Below are 25,003 nucleotides of genomic sequence, written 5' to 3'. Positions count from 1 at the left end.
TTTCTTATTAGTATCAAACTACATGTATAACATATCCTTTGGTACTGCATAATGATGTTAAATAGTATATTTATTAAAATCGTAATTTCAGTATGAACACATCTATACAATATGTAATTGGAAGGCAGTAACAAACTAAAGGTCAGGGGCAATTAAGTTGTTATTTCCTTAAGCAAGAAACTCTATATACTCATTGCTCAGTATTGGTAAGTTACACCAGGAATGGTTTATGTGTACATATAAGCTTATAGCTTCCAACACAATCAGACTAAAATAAATTCTGTATCAAAACTTTATTTAACTGTATATCTGCTTTTCTTTTTTTTCCATTTGAAAAATATACTATGGTTTTGAAATACAAAAGATAAGCATGACAAGTTTAAACTTAAGAAACATTATAATTACAAGATTTCACCAGTAATTACCTAAAAACAATGTAATATCATGTATAACAAGAATACAGCTTATGCGTATTATCTAATTAGTTTATCTAAAGTTTATTTTCCCAGCATTTATAACAAAATGTGGTAGCAAGCATGTCATGGGTGATCAAATTAGATTTGTCGTAACCACTGCAGAAAACGAATCAAATTTTATGTAATTTTCTAATTATTAGTCAGAAAATACATTTTTGATTATTTATGTTTTTTGTTTTACTTTAAAAATCTTATTTTCTATACATTTGTTGTATATATATATAATTTCTTTTATAATTTATTACCTTTTTAGTCAGGAGGAACAAATTGTATTTAGCAGTTAATTGCAAGAAAAAATTATCTGAAAATTATCATACAATATTGGTTCATCAATGTCATATGGAAAAAATATAAATAGTGAATTGAAACTATGGGAAAAGTGGAAAATTTGTAATTAGTAATTTCATTTGGAATTAATGATGAAAAGATTAAAAAAAATCTAAATTTGTCAAGACATGTTTCACTTTTATTTAGCTTCTTCAGAAAGGAAATAACATGAACACACTGAAACAGACAGATACATTTTTTTTGGTTGGGTTTCACGTCACACCAACACAATAAATGTCAATTGGAGACTTTCCAGATTTACTGGTGGAAGACCTTAGGCGCCCATCTATGCATTTTTACAGGCACAAACGGAACCGGAGTAGAACCACCGACATTCCGTAAGCTAGCAGGATAGCTTCCTCATGTGAAAGAATTCAAAGTCCCTGATGAGATTCCAACTCACAACAGTTAGAGGCAAGTGGTTTGAAGTCATCAACCTTACTCACTCAGCCACAGATGACCCGTAAATAAACATTATTAAATAAAAGGTTGATTTCAATTATTTATAAATAATTTGCGTATTTTGGAATAAACTAATTTTGGTTCTTTTTAAATAAATGATGATCTGGATCAGGTTGTACAAGAACTTGTTCTATTCTATATGTAACTGTCTCATCCCAGCAACTCTGTTTACATGTATACACCAATACTGTACCAAACTCTATAACGGATTCTGAAATAAACAGTTGTAGGCAAGTGTGAGATTCATGATCCGATATGACATAAATTTACATAGCAGATAAATATATTATTATTCATTATATAAATGTTCATACTAAATCAATTTGCACTTTACCAATATTTTTTTCAAGCAATATTTTATAAGAATATCCAAATGATACATTTCTATTGATTTTATCAATATTTGAAATACAAATGGAAAATTTGCTATTGTACACGTTCATAGACCTACAGCAATACAACACATCATTTCTTTATTTGGTATAAAACAGAACAGAACACATCTTAAATTGGCAAATAAGCAAAATTTAAAAAGTACAGTAAAGAAATCTTAATCATGAATGATAGTTCTACTGTAATTAGTAACATATATCTTCAAGCATCCTAGACCTGTTTGATGTGGGAATTTCAGATGGTTTATTAAAGCTGGAGTTAGCTGTAGCTCAAACACAACTTCTCCTCCACAATGACAACATGCATTTGGTAACTTGCTGGTTGGGGACCTATTAAACAATGCTGAACCATTCCACTGGTACCTACAACAATAATGATTTCCATTGTATTTTGTTTCTTTTTAAAGTTAGTTATAATATCCATCATACATTTTTTAGAGTCACCAACAGAAACTCATACCTGCAACACACTCCACAAGACCGTTCGGTTTTTTCTTCTATTAATTTATTTTTGAGCGTGCTGAAACTCCATTGCAAGTGAAACTACTTGTTCTTTAATGTGCAGTCTGGTTTGGTTTAATTGGTTGGCTTTAAATTCATTGGGGGAACAGTGTTACCTATGGGCCACTTAGCGTGCTTTTTATTCACAAGCCACTTGATAAACAGTTTGTTATTGTAAATGCTTAATCATGGAAGCATTTAGCACAGATATGTTTGATATTTCAACATTATTGATATGTCAAAAATTAAATTATCATATAATCAAGCAAGCCATGAACATTAAGTGATTATTAAATGTGTCAATTTTTTATTATATCTAAAATTATCATAATAATGAAAGTTTCAAAGTCTATTAAGGTTCAGCACGTACCAAGTTACAGAATTAAAATTACCTCCCTTTTTCTATTTGGACAGGGAAAACATGACAAACTTCTAAAAGAATGATTTTATTCTTAATCAAAATGTAAAAAATTACATACACAATCAGTGTCACGAAGTTATAAAACAATATTTAAAATCATAGAAATTCCATATACATCTTCAAAACCTATGCAATATTATACCATACCTGATACATTGTTCAGGACAAAGTGACAGCCTCTTCATGAACTTATGGAACATGAAATCTCTGTGAAGTAAGCTTGTTTTCTCGTACTGTTCAGATTTACCACCCCCTTCACTGCTGCAATGATGAAAAAAATAACCTCTTTCTATCATCTAACATTTGTATTCTTTAGTTAAGAAAAAAACTGATACAGTATTAAGGAATCAAGCATATTTTGATTGAAACCAAAGTTAAGTCAGGTGACATGGCCAAGTGGTTAACATGTCAGATTATTAATCTAAGGATGTGGATTCAAACCACATCAGGGGCAAGTTGCTGTTTTCTTGAGCAAGGAACTTTACACTTATTGCTCAGTACTGGTTGGTTCCAAGAATGGATTATAGACTTTGTTGATGTTAAGCTTATTTTGGGAATTTTAACATATTTACACTAAGCTTATTACCTTACACCCTCCATCATATCTTTCACATTACAACCTTCTCTTTTCTGGTAGTCTTTTAATAACTTTGCCACATGGTAATTATCATCTGCCTGACTAGACGGCTCTTCAAACACATTTATAAAATATGATTCTAACACTTTGTCATCAACATTTACACATGAACTAGATGCCTGACATGTGTTTAGAAAGTTAGATTTTTCCTGCTCAGACAACGATGGCATATCTTCGGAAAGAACATGATAAGCACTATCTGGTTTCTCTCCACCATTGCCACATGTCACATCATCTTGATGTCATCTATGACATCATCAACCTGGGTTGATAAATCTCATCTGTGACATTAAATCAATACATAAATTTTGCTTCATGCCTAATACAGCCTCCATCCCAGCTACACTGCTGTAAACCAAAAAGAAAATGGTTTGAATAATTTTCATGCCTAAAATCATGAAAATATCCTCCATCTCATTCATTCTAAAATTTTCATCAAATTATTTGAACAACACTAATAATTGGAAGCTTTAGAAATAATCAATTTCAAGACAATCACAGACAAGTTTTTATGAACTTATATATATTTATTAATCAATTTCATGACAATCATGAACTTAATAGTTTTCTTCTAATTAACTGAAACCATATTCTATAAAATGACATTTGTTATTACTGCTTCTTAGAATTTTAAAGCAGACAAGTAAAAGATTTTAATAAAAAATATACATGCATGAAGAGAAAAATTAGGAATATTGCTTGTCCTTTGCTTTTTTAAAAATTTAGGGAAACAAGAATCTGTGTTTGATAAACACAAATGCCCCCCGCGCTCACTGTTGTCAATAATTTAACTTTAGAGAGTGAAGTAGCTAATTTGTATGGAAGAAAACCAATCATGTGTAGAAATCTGTAATTGGCACCCTTGACCTTGACCAACTGACCCCTACCTCTATCAAAAGGAAGAATATCATGCAAGTTATTTTCCTACCAATTATGAAATAAATCTGTCAATAAATAAAGGCTGTATGGGCAAAAGTGTAAAAAATCTATTTTTAGCACTGTAGACCTTGACCCAACTGACCCCTAACTCCCTCCAAAGGAAGAATATCATGCAACTTATTTTCCTACCAAATATGAAATAAATCTGTCGATATATAAAGGCTGTATGAGCAAAAGTGTAAAAATCTATTTTTAGCACTGTTGACCTTGACCTAACTGACCCCTAACACCATCCAAAGGAAGAATACCATGTAAGTTATCTTCCTACCAATTATAATACAAATCTGCAAATAAATAAAGGCTGTATGAGCAAAAGTATAAAAATCTATTTTTAGCACTGGTGACCTTGACCCAACTGACCCCTAACTCCATCCAAATGAGAATACCTCAATTTTATGTTCCTACAAAATATACAAGACATCTGTCGTTAGAACTAGACCTAGCACTGAAGGTGATTAATACCCCCACCAGCAACTTTGACTTTTGAAAAAAAAGTTGTCTGAAGAAAAAATTGAACTCAACCTACAGTAAATAAAGTATCATCAGCACTGTGTACAAAGAATTATTTCAACTTATCGCAATCCCAACCAGGATATTAATATAAGCTTGCTATATACCAAGTTTGATTACAATATCACATTCCTAACCCTAGTAATTGTCCGGAAACCATTTTTCTTTTTTTAGTAACCGTGACCTTGAACCTAGGGGGGTCCAAATGCAATACCAAGCGCTGTCTTCATGTAAGCTTGCTATATACGAAGTTTGATTACAATATCTCATTCCTAACCCTAGTAATTGTCCGGAAACCATTTTTCTTTTTTTAGTAACCGTGACCTTGAACCTAGGGAGGTCCAAATGCAATACCAAGCGCTGTCTTCATGTAAGCTTGCTAAACACCAAGTTTGATTACAATATCTCATTCCTAACTCTGTTAATTGTCCAGAAATCATTTTTCTATTTTTAGTAACGGTGACCTTGACCTATACCCCAGGGGATCAAGATGCAATACCATGCAGGAAATTGATATAAGCTTCCTATATACCAAGTTTGATTACAATATCTCATTCCTAACTTAGTTATTGTTCCGGAAACCATTTTTCTATTTTTAGTAACGGTGACCTTGACCCTGGCCCCTGGGGGTCCAAATGCAATACCAACCGGGGTTTCCACACAAAGCTTGCTACATACCAAGTTTGATTACAATATCTCATTCCTAACTTTAGTAATTGTCCGGAAACCATTTTTCTATTTTTAGTAACGGTGACCTTGACCTTGGCCCCAGGGGGTCCAAATGCAATACCAACTAGGGTATCCACATAAGGTTGCTATATACCAAGTTTGATTACAATACCTCACTCCAAACTCTAGTTATCGTCCGGAAACCATTTTTCTTTTTTTTAGTAACGGTGACCTTGACCTTGGCCCAAGGGGGTCCAAATGCAATACCAACCAGGGTTTCCACATAAGGTTGCTATATACCAAGTTTGATTATAATACCTCACTCCAAACTCTAGTTATCGTCCAGAAACCATGATGTGGACCGACCGACAAGCTGACTCCTATATACCCCCCTAAACTTCGTTTGTGGGGGTATAATAAGGTTAATACACCTGTAAAAGTGTAAAAAATCTATTTTTGACATTGGTGACCTTAATAATTTCTGATCTGCTGTCTGAGACACTCCACATCAACTTTAGGATGGAGGACAGAGCCAAAATTCTTAAATTTTTGTTTTTGGTATGAGAAATTCTATAACAATTCATGACACAGGAGTATTAACATTCCCATTTCCAAAATTTATTACAAGGCATGTTTAGACAAAGCAAAATTAAAGATTTCGCTTTTGAGAGAAACTGATTTGATTGTATGTAAATCAAAGTTTACCACTTCATTATTGTTTACCTTAAAGTCGCCATTATCCTGCGTAGACCTTTCTTTGTTACCAGCAGCAAAATCTGAACTATTTGCTAGATTACTAGTTACATTAGCACTTGTGCTTATGTCACTTGCACCATTTCCCCAATCATCACCTCCATCACCCCAATCATCAGCATCATTGCCCCAATCATTAGCTCCTACTCCCCAATCATCAGCAACTTTGCCCGAGTCAGCAGCAATATTATCAATATGATTATGTTTTGAACTAGAGTTTACAGTATTCTGTGTATTACTATCCAAACTTTGACATCTGTATACTGTCCAGCTAGAACCAAAAATAGAACTCATTTTAAAATGATTTTACTGAATTGTAACAACACAAGTATAATTACATTAGTGGCCATGATGAATAAGATAGCTATCATATTTTTAACTACCGTACCTTGATTATGCATGTATAGCTGAGCTAAAAGTAAACAAATAAAAAACTAATAAAGGCTCTTTGTTGACAAGGCAAATGCAAACAAATAATGATAATGTGTACTTATATTGACAACTTATATCGATGACTTGCGGATCTGCGGATGTTTCAAAATTCAAAATTTTACCAGTTAAATGTTGAATTCTGCTTAGGCTGGTGCTAGGGGGCATGGACGATTGTTTGCACTTGACAGTACCATCCATGAACAGGCTCAATCAAACCGAGCTTGCAACATTTTCAATTTTGCTGTGTTGGGCTTTCTTTAGGGATTCTTATTTTCTTTATTTTTTAGCGTAATCTCACACTCTGAATTTGTTTAATCAATTTGCCTTGTTTTGAAATAGAAACAATAAAGACAATCCATATAAAATTTAAGCAATTTCAATATGGAAAGACAAAAATCTAACTACCAACAGTACAGAGCCTGATCTGACAGATTGCATGGATATGCAGGCTGGCCTAAAGCTATACATGTACATTGTATACTGGCGGAAAAAGGCCAATCATTGTGGGTTTCAGCAGGTTAATAGTTAATGTTTATACCTTTGTTGATGATTCCAGCATGTGGGGTTACTACAAGCAAATACATATAAAGTTCTGTGGTATGCAGATTTTTCTAAACAACAGTACAGCTGGACAACAAGAATCTGAAGCTCTCCACATACTTGACAACTTGGTGTTGACACTTTAACATTAACTGGCCAGTTCTGAAAATATAAATGTAAACTTGAACTCACTTGCATCAAGAAATAATTCAATAACTTACAGAATCAATTGCAAACTGAAGCAGAACATTCTCACTGATCAATTATTAAGTTATTTTTTTATTTATCTAACACATGTATGAATATTTAAATGAACTAATGTCAAAGGCAAAACACCTCAGTTATATTCAGGATTCTACTCTCTTTATGAATATTAACTAACATCAGAATATTAACATCTTTCACATTAAAACACAAAACAGGACAGGGTTTTCATTTGCTACATGTAAATCCTCTGTTTTGTTCTATTGTAAAAGATTTTAATATAAATAAAATGTACACTTTTAAATGTAAATGTTAAAAGTAGCCTATATGTAACTTGTTGAACACCATGTGCTATCTATTACTATCAAAAGGTATCTTAATTTTTATAGGTTTACCGGTATAAGATACTTTTAATATTTCATTTGTAGTGATGAATCAGATTGGTGGAATTTTACTCAGGTTCTCTAAGAGATAAAGATGTTGCAAACAACAGATATAGTCACAAAGTAGCTTGAATTTCTCCTAGTTTCCTAGTCCAAGTTAAATTGTATTATGCATTGATATATTGTGCTATTTCGTGTATAGCAATATGTACCCTAGCTAAAGAGACTTCAGCGAACAGGTTTTATAGTACTGCTAGATCTGTAATGTCAAAATAAAAGCGACATATAAAGTTATAGAAGCCAGAACTATATGTTCCCCCCCCCCCCCCCCCCCCCCCAAATTCTTACCCTGAACAAAAATATCTCAGAATCTAGCTTTGGCATATTTCGACTACAAGCATCCCTATATTTATTTAAATAAAAGCTCATTCCATATACACTGTAAACAGATTAGATTTGTAGGCTGGTAGGTAATTAGTGGTGTTCAACCGTCACTTTTATCCGAAATAAAATTTATCCGGATGCTGTGACACACTTACATACTTAGAATTTCAACAAAATATACCACGAAATAAATTGACAATACCGGTATTCCTCCGATTTTGTTGGTATATGGAGACTGTGTGTAGTTTGGAGATACTTTAGAATCACAAATTCCCAACAAACATGACATGATGTCAATTTAATTATTTTATTGCGCAACCGGCACACTCGTAATAATGACTGCATCGTGAGAACTAAAATACAATGAGTACCCGTGCAAATGTATCACGTGATAAACTGTTTCACATCTGTATGACTGTTTAAATGACAATTAACTTTAATTTTTTATGCAATGCTGCATATGCACAAGAATGAAGTACATCTAATTTCAGAATGAACTTCATTACTAAGTATTTTGTTCAAAAAGTGAAAGTCGCATTCATATGTTAATATTAAAATAATAAAGTCACAGCAATAACACGTATAATAACATTTTTTATTTTTCCAACGTTTCGGCAAATGTATGCCTTTTTCAAGGTAAATAAATAATTTTTTTTTTTTTTATTCATATGTTAAGTTATTTCCACTAGTTATGCAAAGCGTTATTTTTTGTCAAGGAATAACGCAGATAAAAAGGGGGTTGGGTTATTAACCTTTATGCTGCTAGATTTCTTGAAGTGCGTGGGTTATTTTCTTTTTTTTGAAACTTTCCATTATTATCTTTAAAATTACACAAAAAGAGCCTGGTTATACCAGATACCACGGATTTATATTAATATAAATCCGTGCAGAGACATAGATAGCGCGGATGGTTCTATACTGGTCGTATATATGAATACTCAAATATAAACCATACCTGGTTTTTTATCAGATTATTAGCCTGCATGTAAGACGTGATTAAAATTCGGCATAAATCTTGTTTAAATACCCGCACTTCAAATGTTATTATAATTGCATAGAAATTTACCATGAATGATTAACACAAGCTGTGCATGGATTCGTTTGGAAAGAGAAATACTTGATTACATCTGAATGCATAGATTGCACATCTCTTTTATCGTTTTTAACAACTGCGTAGTGTCATCGAATACCGTTTTGCTTATTTAAAACTAAGTGATGCTTAAACGGTATTACATGAAGGTTTTTTTTCTCTTTCTCTTCCTCTCATATAATTGAAAGACCCTGTTTTGTAGGTTATGGTGTTATCTTACATTGGTTTACAAACTTTTATAACAAACTATTCAAATATAGCTCTGTCATTGGTTTTTGAAAGTTAGACGATATGCTATAAAAAATTTCTAACTGATAATACGTGACGTACAATTTTACCATTGGAATTACTCATTTTTTGTCAGAAAATAATGATTTAAGATGCTCGCGAACTCAACAACTAAAATTTACCGAACTCGTGCGGAAAAGGAGAAGCCTTTGTGAAAGGCACAGACGGTGTACATTGTTCAAAGACGACGAATGTAGTGTCCAGAAAATAAAACTCTTAAAAATTTGAAAGAATTTTGTGGCCATTTTAATATTGATCGTCAAAAAATAAATATTTCATCAGTCAAGGTCGCAAGATAATATTTATCATGTTATATAATTGAATATAACTGTAATTAATATATATAATAACAAAATGTGAAATTCTACTGCAATACTAAATATCAACATAATTATGTATTATTTTGATACATATCAGCAATTAAGTACCGTAAACCGGACAGCAGACGCTATCAGGTATTCGGTCCCTATGCTCGTACGTGTACAGCGCACGAGATTTGAGACATAGATATCGAAATGAATCCTATGCCGGTGTGTATTGGAAAACGTTTTTTCTCTAAGATTTGTCGATAATCTTTTTTACCCCAGCCCCCTATATGAAAGAGTATTGGGGAAAGCGGGGAAATTCCAGTTTTTCCCGTGGAAAATTTACTTTCCCGTTTTTCAGGAAAAAAACTCTTTCAACTTGGTTTTGTCCCTATGGATTTTGTGAACCCAGTTAACGAAATTTTTTGGGTTAAAAAGAGCAGTGTTTCGGGGTGCAAATGGTACACCGGTTATAGATTTCTCGTATGGTTAACATTATATTTAGTGTTATAATTATGATAAGTAAGAGAAAATAGTTAACTGTGTGGATATAGAGAGAAAGGAATTATATAACGATGTCGGCTGCTAACTCGACGGTAGAGACATGCGAAGCCGGGAAATGGTACTATTTTCTCTCTTCCAGTTTGATAACATTTGGAGGTGGACTGGTTGTCATTATAGTGTACAGACTGGTACTGTATCTGTGCTGTCAGACGAAAACTGGCCAGAGGAAAAGTTCCATAATAACACCAAATACAGCAATACACGTTGAACCTACAAAGGATTCAAAAGAGAAAAGTCAGGGGTTGTTTAATATAAAGGGTCATGACCCAGAGGTGGGTTGGCTCACAGAAGCCAAGGATTGGGCTGGGGAGTTGATATCTGGACAGACTACCACTGGTAGAATCTTGGTAGGTATCAAAATAAATTAAGACTTACTTAAAGGCACATTATGCTTGAGAAACAAAGATATTTTTTTACTTTTTAAGAAAGGGCAAACATAAATCTTATAATGTTTAAATAAAGGTTTTATAGAATGTTAGAACTGCTCTTTAGAAAGGAGCGATAAATGTAATATAATCTGTCAGAAAAGTAGCAAAATGTAAACAAAGTAGTATTTTTACTACCAAATAAAATACTTATTTACTATAAACTGTATGAATTGCCAAAGAGCAACAGATAAAAAAGATTGTTCAGGTAATTGGCCAATGAGTATCTCTTTGGATACTATAAAAGTACAACAAAATTAAAAAGCCTTCGAGAAATAAAAATAAAAGCATTTCCGAGGCACAATGGGCCTTTAATTGCACTATTTACATCACAATATATACCGCATTACAATATAAAAAAAAGTTTTTGGTACTCCCAACGATTGATTTCGTAAAAACTGTACTTTTATAATATAGCAAAACTTATGTTAAATTGTAGACACAATTATATTCTTCACAATAGATAAAATTTCTTAAAATATTGAATTACTTAAAATCTTTTAAAAACTATTGATTTTTTACGCTCAGTGTATTATTACAATACATGTATATCAAACTAAATTATTATAGAAGTTTACTTTTACTTGATAGTTTACTATATTAAATATATTTTAATCTTGAGGATAAGAATAAATCAGATGAATGTCACTGACCTTTGATTTACTTTTAATAATAGTGATTAAAAGTTTAGTGAATTGTAAGGTATTTAACATTATAAAATACAATAAACACAAAGAAACATTTACCTGACTTTAAAACCATAGGATTGTAAGTCTTTAGCCATGTAGTTTTAGCCATGAGACTACATCATTCCAGTTAAAGTTTATTTTAAGCCCATGAAAAAATCAAATATGATAAAGTTCACAATCATTTAGTATCATTCAAATTAACTGAACATTAACATAATGCAGTTATCCGAAGTTATAAGTTTCTTAGTTGGTATTGACAAAATTAAATTGGTCAGGCGCTGCAAATTAAAAGTTAAAAAACAAATTACAAATTAAAACAGAAATTAAGAAAAAACACAACAAAAACAACAGCAGCAAAACAAGCAACAAAAAACAACTAAAGACTATGTATGTACAGCTATTAGTGCAAAAGGTATAATAAATGACATATGCATACAATGGTTTAGTAGAACTGTGAGAAAGTATGTCAGTTATTTTCTTGTATCAGTTACTTTCTTGTATCTACATATACCTATGCATTACTATTCTGTATTGTTCTTTGCTTAAACTAGTAGTCACACCAAAAACACAAGTTCAGTTACAATCCTAAATACTATAATTAGAAATCATTATTTTTTAATTATGCTATCAATTTTTTAATTATGTTCTCTATAATTATCATAAATATTACATCATCAAAATTGTATGTCCTTAATTAAAAAATGACAATTGCGTTCCAGTGACTGAAGCTTGCATAAGATTCAAGTTTGAATATTGCAAAAATGATCTGACTACTGCATAAAATATACATATTTGTTAATATATTTTCACTGAAAAACCATAGGCGAGAATTGTTTGCAGAAAATACTTTCAAGTAGAATTTAAGTCCTGTCTTTCAGGTATTTCTGAAAAAAATTAAACAACTCAGAATTTTAGACATGGATTACTTAGCATTTAAATTTTTAATGCTTTCCCAGTAAACTGTTTATCCTTATGAAATATAAATGCTATCTCTTGTGTCTTCTTTGTGAGAGATTTCATGGTAACAGGTTGTAATCATATACTTTCATTATAATCTTAAAACAATTGTGAGAGATTGATTCCAACAGATTACGAACTGTTTGAAATCCCTATAGAAATCTGATTAAATCTAACTCTTTTATTACTTTCTGTATATTGTCTGACCTTTGTGGTAATAAGTTGTAAGATTGGGATAAAAGCAGCTTTTTTTAGCTGTTACATGCCTGGCTACAAGGTTATATACATGTACAGTATACAAAGTAGCAGCTGTTTATCTTTCATGCTATCTACATCATCAATTTACCTATATTATTGTTACTTCACAACAATTATCCACATTGTTACTGAACTCTATTGATCCCCTGTATAGAATCTGTGGAATTAATCACCATTTATTAATTGTCTTTAATTGAATTTTATCATAAGGAATTTATTAGGGCTGTAACTTAAGCTTGATTTTCCTTAGATCTATAGATCTATATATAATAATTTCACTAATGTAAATACAAATCTTGTTCAAGTATCAAATTTTCTGATCACTTGATCAGAGTATTAAAGTGTTAGTATTAAATATTTAAATTGTACAAGTATTCATTAATATGAATTCATTTTCTGTCCAATTTTAAATTTTACTTCATATACAAAGAAAAATCAAACATAAAGCAGCATGCCTCCAATTCATGCTAAATTTCATGAAAGTTTAAACAAATTTATTAAAACATATATTAATAAAATGTAAATGTAAAATATTGTGAAGTGAACAAAGAAAGTAATTTGCACATTGCATTTTCTAAAGTGCTCTTTTATTTTGTTCAGACATAGTCATGCAGAATGATGATGATGATGATAATCACTATCATCATCATAACCACCATCATCATCTTCATCATCATCATAACTACTATTACCTATCCGCTATACGCCAAATACTAATTTACATGCACTATATAATATTATGATAATCAGCAACTTTTTAGGAAGGAAAACATTAAATAAATTAATCAAATTAAATTTGGAGAGTCAAATCATCTAATTTTCCCTGGTTGAAAACAGGAATTATTCCTTACAAAGTTATCATTAAATTTTCTTCAATGATTCAATAAAAATTGCACTGGAACATTGACTTAGCCATGAATGAAAACAGTAACTATGTCTTACGAAATAATCTCTTCAGATGATTTAAATGATTTAAACTTTAAAGATTAAACAAAGGATACACTTGGTAATTGTCTTAATAATAATGGTTGCTATTAAATTGCCTACATTCAAATTAAAATATTATTCTTGGCAAACTAAATATTGAGAAACTCTCAGGCTGAATTACAGATTTTGTTAAGTATTTTATTTACAATTTGATTAAAAGTTAATTTTGCCTTTTCCCTTATATATTATAAATAACTATGGTAAACTTTTTTTTTACATACACTGTATTATAACTCAAATTTTGATATTGGAATCCCTTATACTTCGAATGGACTGTTCCAAATTCAAATCTGGGCAAGTCCATTATACAAATTAGGCAGGTAATTTGGGTTATTTTGTCAGCCTCAGAATACAATATACCTTGACATATGCTATATTGGAGAGAACCTTCCCTGTTGTAAAAAGTAAGACCAAACATTGATTTTTACCCAGGCAGATGTAGATCTATATATGAGTGACATAAATATTTTGTAGAATAATTCATAGCATACAAAATGGCTGTGTTAATGTCTACAGGGATATATAAAACTCTAGTTGAATAATTATTCACAAAGCTCTTTTTAAACTTTAATTATTCAATATTCATGGGTGATGGGATTCACAATGTAATATTTCTCTGGCTGAATCTACATTTGGAGGCAATATATGGCTCAGCATCAAAGTAATTATTAGAGCAGGTCTCGACACTAACTTTTTCAGCAGGTGGTATGCCGGACCACTGGATCCAAAATTCAGGTGGTCCTTTCTGAACACAGGTGGTCCATCTTTTTTTTACTCATTTGTTTTAAGGAAACTCCAGATTTAGAACATATTTATTATTAGATTTATAACAACTGAAGAAAACATGTATATTTTAATCTCAATTTTAGATCAGATAGTAAGTCATTGTAATCCTATTAAGTATTTATTATCTCATTGAAAAATACATCACAGTACTCATACTTCGGTTAAGTGATTTCTTCCGCAACTCAAGTTAATGAGAATAGTGAAACCATTTGTGTATGACTTATTTCCTTACTGTTATTCAAATACTCATTGCTGTTCCCTGGTACATCTGATAAAAATAATAATTGCTTTTTATAGATTAACATTTTTAGCTCGACTATACGAAGTATATGGAGAGCTGTCCTACTCGCCCCGGCGTCGGCGTCGGCGTCCGCGTCCGCGTCCAGATTTTAGATTAAAGTTTTGGTGCAGTAAAATATTTTTTACTATAACTTTGTCATTTCTTAAGGTATCAACTTCAAACTTCAAATATATGTTCCTTATCATCAACCACATCTTATGTGACAAGGTTCATAACTCTAGCACCAATATTTTCAGATTTATCTCCCCTTGAACTTAGAATTTTCCTTAAAAAATACTATTTTTATACTGATATTTCTTTATTTCTTAAGGGATCAACCTCATACTTCAAATATATGTACCTTATCATCATCCCCATCTTATGTGACAAGGTTCATAACTCTAGCACCAATATTTTCAGATTTATCTCCCCTTGAACTTAGAATTTTCCTCAAAAAATACTATTTCTTACTGTTTCTTCTTTGTTTCCTAAGGGATCAACCTCATACTTCAAATATATGTACCTTATCATCATCTCCATCTTATGTGACAAGGTTCATAACTCTAGCACCAATATTTTCAGATTTATCTCCCCTTGAACTTAGAATTTTCCTCAAAAAATACTATTTCTTACTGTTTCTTCTTTGTTTCTTAAGGGATCGACCTCATACTTCAAATATATTTACGTTATCATCATCCCCATCTTATGTGACAAGGTTCATAACTCTAGCACCAATATTTTCAGATTTATCTCCCTTTGAACTTAGAATTTTCCATAAAAAATATTATTTTTTACTGTAACTTATTTATTTCTAAAGGGATCAACTTCATACTTCAAATATATTTACGTAATCATCATCCACATCTTATGTGACAAGGTTCATAACTCTAGCACCAATATTGCAAGAATTATCTCCCCATAAACTTAGATTTATTTACTAGAAAAATGTTATTTTTTATTTTAACTTTTTTATTTTTAAAGGTATCTACCTCAAACTTCAAATACTTATACCTTATCATTAATTACATTTTATGTGACAATGTTCATTACTCTTGAAGCAATATTTACAGATTTATCTCTCTTTGAACTTAGGATTTTCTTTAAGAAATATAATTACTTCTTTACTTTTTAAGGTATCTATAGCTAAAATACTTCAAACTTCAAATATATATTTCTTATCATTACACAAATGTTGTGTGGCAAGATCCATAACTCTAGCATGACTATTTCTATAATTATTCCCCTTGATCTTGGAATTTATGTTAACAAATGTTATTTTTTTACTATAACTTAAGACGTAATTATACATAATTGATTTTTCTTTCATAGTTTTGTCCTCCTTACTGCGTCCAGTATTTTATTAGTCGAGCTTCGCTGTCTCCTGTGACAGCTCTTGTTAATTAAACTATTAATTAAGTTATTATTTTCTTGTCTTTGAAACAATGAAATATTATTGATAAACAGAAAAATTCCAACATTATAATTGTCTTTTAATTATCTTCCTCACAGATTTATTATACATGCTTGTTTGTTAGAATTTATTTATTTTTGACAAAGTATTTATAACCTTTTAAAGTACTTTAAATAAGAAAAAATGGATCTCTGATCGTGTAAAAAAGTAGCCAAAGATTACTAGATATTTAATTTTTCCTTTGCCTTTGTTTGCACCATTATTCATGTGGTTATCCGATATCCCATAGTGATACAATGTTATAAATTCAATGCAGTACAAGAGACATTTGAATGAATTTTATACTTTAATTATTAAAATAATTTTCTACTTTTTTAACTACACTTTTAGCGAGTTAACAAAAGGTTATGGATGTCTTAAGATCTTTTTGAACTTATGAGATGAATGAACATATACCTGTACATCGGAGAAATGGTTTAAAACGACAATTATAGAACACGTTTTTCAACCAAATAACCATTCTCCTAGATAAGCCCTGCACCCTTTGGAAAATTCAAGTGGTCTAACGGACCAGTTGCCTGTAAAATTAGGTGGTCCTTGAAAAAATCAGGTGGTCTCGGACCAATGGACCACCGCTAATGTCGAGGCCTGTTAGAGGGAACAAATTTCTGGGTGATCTATATGTTATTAAGGGACAATTTGCAGATATTTTCCTCCCCAAAAAAATTTTTCAGCCTTTTTTCCCGAAAATGTCAACCCAAAAAATATTATTTTTCCTTTTTGATGGGAAATTTTTCAATATGCTATTTCAAGGGTTTAATGAACTAATTTTCATGTCTTTGCTATTGCCTGCTACAAAGGGAAGGGAACACATTAAACGGGAAAAAAAAGAATTTTTGTTTAAATTTGGGTTTTTAAAACTATCTTCCCAAAAAGTCTTAAATTTTTCTTATTTAAAAAGAAAAAAACCCGAAATGGGTGCATTTTCAGAAAATAGGGAAAACCCGTTCTTTTTTCAAAAAACTGTGCATTTATTTACATTTTTTAAGACCCGTACCCTTTCCCCAATGAAAAAACTTAGGCCCAAAATGTTCCCAACTTTTTTCCGGCCCCTTTTTATTATGCAATTTCAAGGGGACCACTTGTGATTTTATTTGATGCCTTTAAACCGAAAAATTATAAGCCCTTGCCATTATACATATGTAAAGGACTATTAGTTAGTCTGCCATTCCATTCAGTTGTTTGACAAACTTTAAATTTTAATATTGAATTGTGCCATATAAATATCAGACAGTTCCTAAAATGGATGCTGGAATAAAAACGATTTTTAGAAATTCAGAAGTTTATGCCTATTGGATAACAAACTGATAAATAGCATGTTACTCTATTTATTTTCAGGTATGTCTGGTGTTTGTCCTCAGTATTGCATCATTAATAATCTACTTCATTGACGCCTCAACGTAAGTATTCAATGTTTCTTTTCTTCTCTTTCTTATTGTCTGTCTGACTGTCTGTCTGTCCCAATGACCAAATAAGGATAGGGGGCATTTCGACTGTAAACAGAACAAAAGAGAACAATAGCGTGCATTCCTTTAAGGGGGCAATGACCCTTTTAATTTTTAAATCAAAAGAAAAGAACAAGAAATGGCTACATATATTATTTCCGCCAGATTACCATCCCTCATACTGTCTGTGCCCTTCTCAATTTGATCAAATCATGTCTTTTATATAAATTGTTTTCTCTAAATCCTCCTACATTTTGTAGCATTTAATTTGATTCAATGTGGTTTCACAACCAAATAAATTGCTTTAATTTGAAAAAAAAAAAAAAAAAAAAAATGTCGCTGTTATAATGAGACGTTGAATTAACTAATTTAAAAAAAACAATGTACAATGTAGTTTGTTCTTAATAACTTGGTATTCAGTCACTCATCATTGCATGTATGTGAATGGTTTTACAACGCGTTCAATCCACAAAGACAGGCAAAATCTTTTGAAATAGTCATTGTATCTGAGATTTTTGCATCATATCAGCCTCTGTCATACTAAGCTTTGCCCATTTCATTAGTCAAGTAATGTTATAAACCAGGCAAATTATATACATGTATTAGTATTAACCGGAAATGTAATAATCAAGAAAAGCTTTATCATTCACAATTGCTCATTCCCTGGATAGTTAAATTTTAATATAATTATAAATATAAAATAATTTGTTATCAGCATCAAATTACTTATCTTTTCCCATTTACAATTGATTGAATTACTGTTTATCTCCCTTTGTTATGGAAAAGCCAACAAAAACCCATGAAACCTGCGGGGAAATTTATTTATATATACATGTACAGAGAAAAACAAAGTACTGAATAAAAGAGAATCTATTTCAGTGCTTTAATTTTTCATCTGTCTTAACATTTGAAATTATATGCCAGCTCTGTAATTAACTGCCACTTATACTTATCTCTCTTCCTGCATCTCTCCAAAATGGATGTATCATCCAAATTTACTCACCAAATTTACCTTGTATTTTGGCAATATTTTAAATAAATGTCATGAATCATTTACCTATAGAAAGGATATTGCAGGTCAAATCAGCATAATAAAGTGCATATCTGATTAGCTTAGTAACCTATTTATCTGTGACTTCCGTGAAGTTTTGAGTTTTGGATAGTCTTTACATAGCTTGTGATATTGCGATTACCAGTTAATATTGCTTGTCCAAATAGTCCAATAAGAAGCTTGTAATGTATATCTCTAGAATATGTGAGTTTCGAGCACTTAGAAGGGCAAAGGGTTTTTTTGGTGACCATTTTGGTGGTGACAATGCATGAAAAATGTGTCATTGAAGTGACGGCATGGCCGAGTGGTTAACGCGTTTGACTATAGTAATTTAATTATTGCTAGTTGCATGGGATCAAACCCTGTTAGGGGCAAGTTGTTTCCTTGAGCAAGAAATATTGCACTTATTGCTCGGTTCTGGTTGATTCCTGAGGAACAGATTCGAAAGTGTGTCTATAAGCTTACATGTATAGATTCCTTCACAATCAAACTTAAAACAATTCTGTATAAACCAAAAATGTGTCAATTAAATGTTTGTTGACAACTACAGCAGTGTTTCAAATAACTTTTGTGAAGAAGTTGCAATAACTTGTGGAGAAACTGATTAGTACAGTTTTACAGACTATATGAACACTTGGTATAGATATATGCACACCTGTATATAACTTAAAAGGACTGATAAACTGGTGCAAAGTTCAGCAATCAATCACGAACAAAAAGCAATATACATGTAGGTAAATTCAAACAGAATAAATGATTTTATTGAGAATATTCAACCAATGAACAAACATAGTTAAAAGTACATGGCTGAATATAGAACTCCAATGATCTATTGGAATAAATATGTTTTAAGTATTTATAGAAATATTGTCCTTTCGTATGCATTTTCTAGCAATTAAAATGTTAATTGTGTGCATTTTACCAGTCCAAACATTAATCTCATGCAGTTGATGTGTATTTTATGTATCATCAAATTGTTCAACAAATTCTCTATTTGTCGCATTGTATAAAACAGTATTTAACTGGTGTTGTCATTTTTTGCATTGGAGACAGCTGTTATTTACATGAAATGTTGATTTTACAAAATGAAATAAATAATAACAACAAAAATGCTTGTGGATGATGGTATTAGCTCTATAGTTACAAATATTATTTATTATTGTATTATTTAGAATTTCAAAAAGAAAAACTGATGATGACTCTTTTTATATATGGCTTGTTTTTCCCTTCCTTCCTTCCTTCCTTCCTTCCTTCCTTCCTTCCTTCCTTCCTTCCTTCCTTCCTTCCTTCCCTCCCCTCCCTCCCTCCTCCCTCCCTCCCTCCCCTCCCTCCTCCCTTCCTTCCTTCCTTCCTTCCTTCCTTCCTTCCTTCCTTCCTTCCTTCCTTCCTTCCTTCCTTCCTTCCTTCCTTCCTTCCTTCCTTCCTTCCTTTCCTTTCCTTCCTTCTTCCTTCCTTCCTTCCTTCCTTCCTTCCTTCCTTCCTTTCCTTCCTTCCTTCCTTCCTTCCTTCCTTCCTTCCTTCCTTCCTTCCTTCCCTTCCTTCCTTCCTTCCTTCCTTCCTTCCTTCCTTCCTTCCTTCCTTCCTTCCTTCCTTCCTTCCTTCCTTCCTTCCTTCCTTCCTTCCTTCCTTCCTTCCTTTCCTTCCTTCCTTCCTTCCTTCCTTCTTCCTTCCTTCCTTCCTTCCTTCCTTCCTTCCTTCCTTCCTTCCTTCCTTCCTTCCTTCCTTCCTTCCTTCCTTCCTTCCTTCGTCTTCCTTCCTTCCTTCCTTCCTTCCTTCCTTCCTTCCTTCCTTCCTCCTTCCTTCCTTCCTCCTTCCTTCCTTCCTTCCTTCCTTCCTTCCTTCCTTCCTTCCTTCCTTCCTTCCTTCCTTCCTTTCCTTCCTTCCTTCCTTCCTTCCTTCCTTCCTTTCCTTCCTTCCTTCCTTCCTTCCTTCCTTCCTTCCTTCCTTCTCCCTTTCTCCCTCCGCTATGTTCCACCAGTTTGTGTCCTGTGTGACAGAATGTTGATCTTTAGTCTCCTTTGCTTAAGTTGGAGGCAAAAAGCCTCTGTCAAGCAATAAAATGTTTACTGAGCCAAATTTAGACAGTCACATTGGTTTGTGTATTTTACTGGCTAATGATTTTTGTGAAATGCATTTTCAGTTATGCAATCAATAGCATGAATGAATCCAGAATTAATTTATTTCTGTTTTTAACATGCATAGTTGTCAATTTATTTTACATGCATGTTGAAATAAACTTAATAAATGCAAACTGTATGTAAATTTAAGATTTAGTATGGTTGTATAAATTCCATATTGATTTCTGGTACGTGCAATAACCATCCATGAGGGAATCTTGTTTCTACTTCAATTTCTGCACTTACCTTGCATTTTAATCTTTTATGAAAGTAGTTTATGAATCCAAAAAGAACAACCACACGCGTACATTCAGTTATTTTTTTAAATATTCAAATCGATTTCGAACAAATATGTTCTTCGTCAGTGAATAAACAGGAAGTGAATAAACAGGAAGAGACGTCACATGACGTCAACGTCCGAGATGGCGGGAAACATACATTGTTACGTTACGTTATATTAAATTTCATTTAAAAATTAATAAAGTTAATAAAGATTTCGATATATATATATATATATATATAAAAACATTCACGGATTATTAAATACAAGTATTTCCTATATAAAATATATAAAAAACAATAATAGGAAACAACGTGAATGTTACGTAACGTGTATACATGCATAAAACAGATGAAATATTATATTGGAAAAAGTATATAACCATTTATAATGGAATGTCTACGCAAAAGAACTTACGGAAATAATTAAATGTCGTATATAATTTTTGCATTTAATCCAGCTGGTGAAAACGTCTTGAGCTTATGAATCCAGTAGGTTTCTCTACATAGACGCTCCATTGTGTCGCTTACAATTCTTCAAACGGTAAAAATGAAAAGTCATTAAATGAATGATCAATTGAATTAAAATGCGTTGCAACAAGAGTTGAAAATGCTGGATCTTTGAAAATTTGTAATATCAAATTTATGACTATTCATTCTACGTGAAAACCGGTTGAGATGTCTGGCCAACATATTGCATATTGCATTTTTGACAGGAGATTAAATAAATAACATTATTTGTAGAACAGTTTGTAGGGTTTCTCAGTGTATATTTTTCGCCTGTGACCACTGCTTGCAAAAGATACATCCGAAGTAATTCGATTACAATGAGAACATCTACTTCTGCTACAAGGAGAAGATGAATGAATTGACATTTGCTTTGAAAAGCTAGAATGCACAATATGATCACGGATATTTTTGGGTCTCTTAAACGCAACAATAGGTTTGTAAGTCTCATAAACATATTTTACAGTTTCACTTTTTGCCAACTTTAGTAAGTCCCAATATTTGTTTAAAACGTGACCAATGTTAGGAAGATGAGGATTATAAGTAACAACAAATGGTATGACAAAATTAGATTGGCTACTTTCTGTGAGTCGCAGTGCCTCATTTTGACTCATAGAATTAATTTTCTCAAATGCATTGTCAATTTTTTTTTTTTTTTTTTTTTTTATGAAAGTAGTTTGAAATTTTTACTTGTCTGTTTCGTGACCATTGCTTAACTCAGAAACAAATAAATTTTTTTCTTCTTTAGAAAGGACACATATTAGTTTTCTTACATTTGAATACTGGTAATGGTTTTAGCAAATGTTAGATACTTACCACCTGAAGAAAGTAGAACTAGATCATAAAAGTAGGAAAATGTAAACAAAATAGTATTTTGACTTCCATGAATAAAAAATAAATTGGTATATCTGCACTAATTGGCAAAAAGCAACAAAAGCAAAAGATGGCCAATGAGTAACATTTTGGAAAATATAACACAGCACCAAAAATAAAAACTTTTGAGAATTGAAAATAAAGCATTCTTTGGACATAATGGGCCTTTAATTTTAGATAACTGTAATGAGTCTGTATTACTATATGTGAAAATTGAACACTTCCTTTCCCTTGTGTTTAATTTTGTCACTTTGTCTTAATTTGTTCTCTTTCAAATTTATCTCAAGATTGCAATAACATGTTTTGAAATGAGCCAAAAGTTAAATAAATAAGTCAATAAATAACAACAATACAAAATGACTTTTCTGTACTTATTGATCACCTTTTTTAATGTCTTGAGTGGTTTGGAAAAGCTTCAGAAACCTAAACTAGGTAGCGCTGGGAGCTTGCTTGTATCAGGTGTATTTTTTTAATAACAAGAATTGAACTTTCTGCCAAGATTATTGATCTTAAACGGTATTAAACTGGAAGATAACAAACACTGGAGAATTGTTCAATTAAATTATATAGGTTACAATGTTTTGCCAATAACGAGTGCGAATATTTATCCAGGAATTCTCACAGAAAGCACATTTTTCTGATGTGTGATACTGGTTGCAATTTCATGGTAATTCCAGGGAATATTAAATGGCAATAAAATTTCATTGATGAAGTTTGGAATAGAGTCATAATAATGTAATATTTAAAACTGCACATTCAAACACCATACAAAATGAATGGTGTAGTGGTTACACATAACAATTTTATGATTTACTATAGAAACCTGTCATTAAAAAGGCAAAATGTTACAAACTACAATCCATATAAAGTAGACCATATATAATTGTAGTTCATTCTAATTGGAAGCAGAGTTTACCTCTTAATTATGATGCCTCTCCATTATTTCATTGTTAAGTGGCACCAGATGGAATCACCAGCCTTCTCTAAGTTTGCTGGAAGGCGAAACGAAGGGAGTAGTGGTCTAGTGGTCTAGGCATTTTCCTCTCAACTCAGATATTATGGGTTCAATTTTTACTCGGGTCAGGATCATGATTCCCATTCATTTCACACTAGAACTGCTTAGTTCCAGCTGTGAGACTTGAAACTGACAGATATAAGATGCAGGAATTTGTTCCAAAAACAAGCTTAAATAAATGAGCAAGTCTACAAGTTTTCACTGACCATCTGATCACTGAACCACACCATGTCATTTTTTTGATATAGATTTTTTTTTTTAAAAAAGCCTTGTACAAATTGAGATATCCATGCATCAACAGGGTTTTACATATTTGTCTGAGGCAACAGCTTTGCCAACGAAAATAACCAATTTGGTCAAGGGTCAAAGGGGCTATTTTAATCCACAGACTGAAAATACAACCGATTTTAACAGCATGTCAACTGATGATATGAATCGCCAATGCTGTTGATATAATAATGAAAACCCTGCATCAATTTCAAACTTTGCTTTGGCTTTGAATCTCACTATGTCACATGACATGATGACTGACAAAAGGTTGATGGTTGTATTAACTGTGTTGGTGTGACTGAACAAATTGTAACCATATATCATAATTATCAACATTTTCTTTTTCTTTTATTTTTCCATACAGGAGTGCTGTAGAGACATGTGTGCCCTGGGCAGAGAGTACAACACAACAAGTGGACCTGGCTTTCAATGTTTTCTTCATGATATATTTCTTTATAAGGGTAAGAAATAACCTCAGGTGACTATTACATTTTTTGGCTTGACCTGAACTCCGAAACATGAAAATGAAGGATTTAGACTCACACTGGCCATCTATGACAACTTGAATTTACCCTAGAATTAATCGTTCTCATCAGTAAAGTGTCTGCATAATTATGCTATTGCAGTATTGAAACAACATAAAATTTTTGTGATCAGTTAAAATGTAGTTATTGATGCTTTTCAGCAAGCTCAAGATTCTCTACAAATTTCTGTAGAAATTATTCACTTAAAATTTCAAAATGTAAAAATATATATATTTATATTGAAATAAGTACTCTGTTTTTATACTTTGACTTCCATGAACTTATGAATTAAAGTGTCTATATAGCTATAACATTATGCCTTTTGAAAATGTGAAGTTGACGTAGAAGGAGCTAGAATAAAGGAAAGATGTTTTTTGTCTTAGTTTTACATTCTTGCTATGACATAATGCTGCAATAGAGATAATTGGTAAATGACATGCAGCAGATGGTATATACCATCAAAATCTGGCTTTATTCCCATAATACAGTGTGCTTGCCTCAATGTCTTGTCATACAATATACTAGGTGTATTGTGCACTAGGGTAGGAAGCCACTAAATCTTTCATGAGAATTCAATATTATGATAATTCACTATAAAAGTATTGTGAACTCTTTTCTGTTCAAAATAAAGAAACAATTTAAAAAATTCCCACATTAACAGATTGATGGTTGTAATAAACACTGTTGTCTGGTGATCTGATGAGGGTCAGCCCAAACTGGCTTACCAGTAATAAGAAAGTTAACTAATCAATTAACAACTTGGCAATCTTTGTCGGATAATGTGTACTGATA

At 31.9% G+C, this 25,003-nt stretch overlaps 2 protein-coding genes across 2 annotated transcripts in view; one reads left to right on the top strand and one right to left on the bottom strand.

Moving 5' to 3' along the window:
- Nucleotides 1–929: 929 nt before the first annotated feature.
- Nucleotides 930–8,393, bottom strand: LOC132741875 (programmed cell death protein 2-like). The gene is made up of 8 exons (XM_060730139.1): nucleotides 8,233–8,393; nucleotides 7,058–7,221; nucleotides 5,960–6,358; nucleotides 3,518–3,564; nucleotides 3,166–3,451; nucleotides 2,727–2,840; nucleotides 1,875–2,020; nucleotides 930–1,476 (listed from the first exon to the last, which is right to left on the bottom strand). Exons 1-8 carry the CDS (start codon nucleotides 8,317–8,319, stop codon nucleotides 1,337–1,339), a joined length of 1,383 nt encoding a protein of 460 aa, XP_060586122.1. The 5' UTR covers nucleotides 8,320–8,393; the 3' UTR covers nucleotides 930–1,336.
- A 1,778-nt stretch (nucleotides 8,394–10,171) lies between these two features.
- Nucleotides 10,172–25,003, top strand: part of LOC132741876 (calcium-activated potassium channel slowpoke-like) — a 48,281-nt gene continuing 33,449 nt past the window's right edge. The window contains exons 1-3 of the mRNA XM_060730140.1: nucleotides 10,172–10,624; nucleotides 17,469–17,530; nucleotides 24,052–24,148. Coding sequence (XP_060586123.1) covers nucleotides 10,289–10,624; nucleotides 17,469–17,530; nucleotides 24,052–24,148 — 495 coding nt within the window. The 5' untranslated portion in view covers nucleotides 10,172–10,288. The remainder of the gene's footprint in view (nucleotides 10,625–17,468; nucleotides 17,531–24,051; nucleotides 24,149–25,003) is intronic.

This window comes from Ruditapes philippinarum, unplaced genomic scaffold (genome assembly GCF_026571515.1).
Source record: "Ruditapes philippinarum isolate M1 unplaced genomic scaffold, ASM2657151v2 ctg2614_1_1_1_1, whole genome shotgun sequence".
Classification (NCBI taxonomy): domain Eukaryota; kingdom Metazoa; phylum Mollusca; class Bivalvia; order Venerida; family Veneridae; genus Ruditapes; species Ruditapes philippinarum.
The sequence above is the reverse complement of the archived record's forward strand: the minus strand, read 5'-3'. Positions and strand labels throughout refer to the sequence as shown.